At 60.3% G+C, this 6,167-nt stretch overlaps 1 protein-coding gene across 1 annotated transcript in view; it reads right to left on the bottom strand.

Moving 5' to 3' along the window:
• Nucleotides 1–4,451: 4,451 nt before the first annotated feature.
• Nucleotides 4,452–6,167, bottom strand: part of MKNK2 (MAP kinase interacting serine/threonine kinase 2) — a 9,985-nt gene continuing 8,269 nt past the window's right edge. The window contains exons 6-8 of the mRNA XM_014957955.1: nucleotides 5,880–6,044; nucleotides 5,744–5,787; nucleotides 4,452–5,474 (exon numbers count right to left, since the gene is read on the bottom strand). Of these exons, the coding sequence (XP_014813441.1) occupies nucleotides 5,207–5,474; nucleotides 5,744–5,787; nucleotides 5,880–6,044 (477 nt within the window). The 3' untranslated portion in view covers nucleotides 4,452–5,206. The remainder of the gene's footprint in view (nucleotides 5,475–5,743; nucleotides 5,788–5,879; nucleotides 6,045–6,167) is intronic.

Below are 6,167 nucleotides of genomic sequence, written 5' to 3'. Positions count from 1 at the left end.
GCCACCCCAGGGGGGGGGACACTGGCAGTGGGGGGGACGGCCACCCCCACAGCTGTGCCAAGCCCTGCTGAGGCACCCATGGGTGCCCACCACTGCTAGGGGTGTCTCAGAGTCGAATCCCCCCCCCAAGAAGCATTTAAGGATCCTCTGAAAACACACAGACACCCCCCCAGCTCCTGGGGGCTCACCATCCCACAGACACGGACCCCCCCAGCTGCTGGGGGCTCACCATCCCACCAACACGGACCCCCCTCCAGCTGCTGGGGGCTCACCATCCCACCAACACGGACCCCCCTCCAGCTGCTGGGGGCTCACCATCCCACCAACACGGACCCCCCTCCAGCTGCTGGGGGCTCACCATCCCACCAACACGGACCCCCCTCCAGCTGCTGGGGGCTCACCATCCCACCAACACGGACCCCCCTCCAGCTGCTGGGGGCTCACCATCCCACCAACACGGACCCCCCTCCAGCTGCTGGGGGCTCACCATCCCACCAACACGGACCCCCCTCCAGCTGCTGGGGGCTCACCATCCCACCAACACGGACCCCCCTCCAGCTGCTGGGGGCTCACCATCCCACCGACAGACACTCCCCAGCTGCTGGGGGCTCACCATCCCACCGACATGGGTCCCCCCCCAGCTGCTGGGGGCTCACCATCCCACCGACACGGGTCCCCCCCCAGCTGCTGGGGGGCTCACCATCCCACAGACATGGGTCCCCCCACCAGTGCCGGGTCCACAGTCAAACCTACACACGCCCCCCCCCTCCGAGCCAAAATGTGATGCCAAACCTGGGCTGAGCAACCTGCAGAGAGCTCAGATGCCCCCCCAGGGCACATCCACCCCCTGGATGCAAACACCCACAGCACCCACCTGGCCGAGGGCACCCAAGGGGGACAGTGTCCCCACAGAGCACGGGTCCCCCCCCTGCCATCCATCAGAAGAACGTGTGTCCCCTGATACATCGGTGTATAAAAGAGATAGATCTTACACGTGGGAAGGAGGGGAAAACTCAGTTTGCCAATAAAAGCACGGGGGGGGGGGCACCGGGGGGAGAGGGCAGATCGCGGGTGCGAGGGGGTTTTTTGGGGGGGAAATCACCCTCCCTGACCCATCGACGCCGCTCAGAAGGGCCGGGAGGGGTGAAAAAAGACAGTCCCTGCCCCAAACTCCATCAACACCCGAGATAACTCACACACACCTCCCTGAAACAAAAAAAACCCAACATATATTGCATAGTATTGCTGTCAGCAGTCTTAAAATAAAAAAAGGAGAACTCCCCCACGACCACCACTCCCTGGAGATGGGGACTATCTTCAGCTGAAGACCTGGGGAAGTCTCTTCCCCACCTCCAAGCAAACTCCCAACGCTGTCACCTGCGCCCCACGGGGCTGCTTTTCCAAAATAGAAAGCCCAAAGCAATGGGTTCTGGAAGGGGCAGGGGGGGAAATGTCTGAGGAGGGGGACACCCTCCCTCCCGACTCACTGGCCTGGGGACAGCAGTGGGTACAGCTCGGTGGCACCATCCACAGCGGGGAGCGGAGGGTTGCTGCGTGGTTGGGGGGGGTTTGGGGAGCTGGAGACCCGGCGTGGGCACCACTCGCCCAGATGGACCCAGCCCCCCACGGCACAACCCGACCGAGGGTCTCATCCCCATCCAGCATCCCCCGTCCTTTCCCCACCCTCCCTTCCCCAAAGCGAGCTCAAGGGAAGGGATACGCACACGTGAACACACATGCACACGCGTGAACACACATGCACACGCGTGAACACTTGCCCATCAGACCCTTCATCACCCAAGGTGCTACTGCCTGGACCCCAAACCTTCCAGTCCCACATTCCTGCCCCGTAGCCCCTCAGGTGCCCCTGCCAACCCGTCCGCTTGCCCACCAGCATCGCTGGGGGACCCTTGGTGTCCCCCAACCCTCTGCCACGACAGCCTCGGGGCCAGCCCGAGGCCACGCCACCCATCACCAGGTGCCACCACTCTCCTGGTGGGGGGAGATGGGCTTTTGCTTTCCCTGCTATTCCCAGAAGAGTTTAGGGGGGGGTTTTTTTGGCTCCTCCAGCCACCCTGGAGACCTCACCCCCAACCTTGGACCTCCACGAGGGCACAGCCACCGGCGAGCAGCCCCTCTGAAAACAGGGGGGCAGCACCCAACCCTGCACGAGAGCATGGCCCATGTGTGACCCCCCCACCCCCCAGCTCTGACCTTACACCCAGGGAGCCGCCGGCCGCAGCGTGGGAGGAAAGGAAGACATTTCTCCGTGCCCTGTGGAGAAGCACAGCTAGCAGTTTAAAACCAACAATAATAACTAAAAAAAAAAAAAGAAAAAAAACCACCAAAAAACCCAAAAAAATAGGGGGGTGAATAGCTTACGGGTCCCCCCCCAGCTGCTGGGGGGCTCACCATCCCACAGACATGGGTCCCCCCACCAGTGCCGGGTCCACAGTCAAACCTACACACGCCCCCCCCCTCCGAGCCAAAATGTGATGCCAAACCTGGGCTGAGCAACCTGCAGAGAGCTCAGATGCCCCCCCAGGGCACATCCACCCCCTGGATGCAAACACCCACAGCACCCACCTGGCCGAGGGCACCCAAGGGGGACAGTGTCCCCACAGAGCACGGGTCCCCCCCCTGCCATCCATCAGAAGAACGTGTGTCCCCTGATACATCGGTGTATAAAAGAGATAGATCTTACACGTGGGAAGGAGGGGAAAACTCAGTTTGCCAATAAAAGCACGGGGGGGGGGCAAAAAAAAAATTTCAGAGATTTCATCCCCCCCGCCGTCCACTTCCCACCATCGTTTTTTCTTCTTTTCTTTAAAACAAACAAACAAACAAAAAAGAGAAACCAGGCTGCGGGTGCAGCATTACCGACAGCTCTCACAACACCAGCTCAAGGCATCGCGTACTGTACATCATTCAAGTAGTTCTTAATATAAGACAACAAGGAATTATCTACAACTGATAAAACAAAATAAGCTATAAAAAGTAACAATGTACAATCAAGATGGATTATTATTTTTTCTTTTTTTCCTCTTTTCCTTTAAAGGAGGCCTCTCCGGGGTGGCCCGGTGCCTGTGTGGGGAGGGTTCTCCCCTCCCCACCCCGTGCAATGGGGCTGGGGGCACCGGGGGGAGAGGGCAGATCGCGGGTGCGAGGGGGTTTTTTGGGGGGGAAATCACCCTCCCTGACCCATCGACACTGCTCAGAAGGGCCGGGAGGGGTGAGAAAAGACAGTCCCTGCCCCAAACTCCATCAACACCCGAGATAACTCACACACACCTCCCTGAAACAAAAAAACCCCAACATATATTGCATAGTATTGCTGTCAGCAGTCTTAAAATAAAAAAAGGAGAACTCCCCCACGACCACCACTCCCTGGAGATGGGGACTATCTTCAGCTGAAGACCTGGGGAAGTCTCTTCCCCACCTCCAAGCAAACTCCCAACGCTGTCACCTGCGCCCCACGGGGCTGCTTTTCCAAAATAGAAAGCCCAAAGCAATGGGTTCTGGAAGGGGCAGGGGGGGAAATGGCTGAGGAGGGGGACATCCTCCCTCCCGGCTCGCTGGCCTGGGGACAGCAGTGGGTACAGCTCGGTGGCACCATCCACAGCGGGGAGTGGAGGGTTGCTGCGTGGTTGGGGGGGGTTTGGGGGAGCTGGAGACCCGGCGTGGGCACCGCTTGCCCAGACAGACCCAACCCCACGTGGCACAACCCGACCGAGGGTCTCATCTCCATCCAGCATCCCCAGTCCTTTCCCCACCCTCCCTTCCCCAAAGCGAGCTCAAGGGAAGGGATACGCACACGTGAACACACATGCACACGCGTGAACACACATGCACACGCGTGAACACTTGCCCATCAGACCCTTCATCACCCAAGGTGCTACTGCCTGGACCCCAAACCTTCCAGTCCCACATTCCTGCCCCGTAGCCCCTCAGGTGCCCCTGCCAACCCGTCCGCTTGCCCACCAGCATCGCTGGGGGACCCTTGGTGTCCCCCAACCCTCTGCCACGACAGCCTCGGGGCCAGCCCGAGGCCACGCCACCCATCACCAGGTGCCACCACTCTCCTGGTGGGGGGAGATGGTCTTTTGCTTTCCCTGCTATTCCCAGAAGAGTTTAGGGGGGGGTTTTTTTGGCTCCTCCAGCCACCCTGGAGACCTCACCCCCAACCTTGGACCTCCACGAGGGCACAGCCACCGGCGAGCAGCCCCTCTGAAAACAGGGGTGCAGCACCCAACCCTGCACGAGAGCATGGCCCATGTGTGACCCCCCCACCCCCCAGCTCTGACCTTACACCCAGGGAGCCGCCGGCCGCAGCGTGGGAGGAAAGGAAGACATTTCTCCGTGCCCTGTGGAGAAGCACAGCTAGCAGTTTAAAACCAACAATAATAACTAAAAAAAAAAAAGAAAAAAAAACACCAAAAAAACCAAAAAAATAGGGGGGTGAATAGCTTATTCTGGAAACGGGCTGCCGAGGAGAGAGGGTGGGACGGGGCGCTGCTCCCTCGCTGGCACCGTCTCTCCCCGGCCCCAGCGGTTCCCTGCACAACACCCACCACGTCCCCCCCCAAAATGCTGCCGGGGACACCCCCGAGCATAGGACATGGGACGGAGGGGCTCCCCCGCGGCTGGGAGGCACCTCTCGGACCGCCCCCCACCAAGGACAGGACTGGGGGGAGGTTTTGTGGGATCTACCCCAACTTTCGGAGAAAGACCTGCAGCTCCGAGGGGAGGGGGGAGGTTAAAACGCGACTCCCGCTGTTGAAAACGCGACCGAGGGGCTTTTGTTCACAGTATGAAATGAGCTGAAATCGTCAAAAGCAGCCGCGGATACAAAGAGTCCTTTGGTGTCGGGGAGGGAGGGGGCAGAAAAATGTCAGAGGAGAAACCAAGAGTCGGGAAACAAAAGTCCGTGTGTCTGTCAGATGTCCTTGAGTGTGCCCTGGGTGAAGCAACCTCACGCTTGATTTAATACCTTAAAAAATAAAAAGATCTTAAACAAACCCTCCCACCCCCAGACCTACAAGATCAGCAAAACCTTGGAAACCAGCCACAGGGACGAGTCCTGATCTTGTCACTAGCATGAAATGGAGGGGGGGGCTTTGGGGTGGGGGGGGAAAGAAAGAAAGAAAGAAAAAGAAAGGAGGAGGAGGAGGGGGACATGGGGTACAGCAGGTCTGAGGGGCACAGCTCAGGCTTGGTCGGCCACCAGGACCAGCGGGGCCACCAGGTGCTGCCCGGCGGCCACCGCCTTGGCCAGGCTGCTCTTCTGCCGCCGCTTGGCCAGCTTGGACTCGGAGGGGGGGGAGAGCTGCATGGCCCGTGAGGTAGCTTTGATGATGATGGGTCGTGCTTCCTCCTCCGCCTCCTCCTCCTCGTCCTCGTCGCGCCGTGTCAGCTGGCGGTTGACGGCGATGGCCTCGGCAGCAAAGGAGGTGAGCTCTTTGGCACTGCTGTTCCTGCGGGGAGGGGGGGAGGCAGGGGCTCAGGGTGGGATGTGGAGAGGCTGGGGGGGGTCAAATATCAGGGTGTCCCTCCTTGTGTGCACACCGTGCCAGACCCACCAGGCACCAAAACCTGGGTTTGAACCCAAATCCTGCGCTGCAACCCCTGCCTGGGGGGCAAGAACGGCAGCAGAGCAGAGAGCAGCCCACTGGAGCCAGGACCTGGGGGGCTGGGACATGTCCCGTGTCCCCCCCCATCCCATCCCAGTGCCACCCACACTCACCTCTGCAGGATGATGGGGGTCGGCAGGGTGTTATCTGGGGCGCACTGCAACAAAAGGCAGCTGGTCAGAGCTGGGCACCCCCACAGGGGGGTGGTCACCTTGGCTTGGGGGAGAAAAGGGGGGGGTCAGCACTTACCCCCTGCGCCCAGGGGTGCTCCAGGACCTGGGCCGCGCTGAGCCGCTTCTTGGCATCTCTCACCAGCAGCTTGGAAATGAGGTCTTTGGCTCCGAAGGAGATGTGTGCCCAGTCCTTGTCGGGAAACTCATATTTCCCCTCCTGGATGCTCTCAAAAAGCATGTTCTGGGGTGGGAGGGGGGAAGAAATAAAAGGGGGTGAGCCAGGAGTGGTGCTGCCGAGTGTAGGGGGGGGGGGTTTGGGGATGCCGGGGGCCCCCACACACCTGGCAAGGGTGACACGCCTCGC

The sequence above is a fragment of the Calidris pugnax genome, unplaced genomic scaffold (assembly GCF_001431845.1).
Source record: "Calidris pugnax isolate Ruff unplaced genomic scaffold, ASM143184v1 scaffold255, whole genome shotgun sequence".
Classification (NCBI taxonomy): domain Eukaryota; kingdom Metazoa; phylum Chordata; class Aves; order Charadriiformes; family Scolopacidae; genus Calidris; species Calidris pugnax.
The sequence above is the reverse complement of the archived record's forward strand: the minus strand, read 5'-3'. Positions and strand labels throughout refer to the sequence as shown.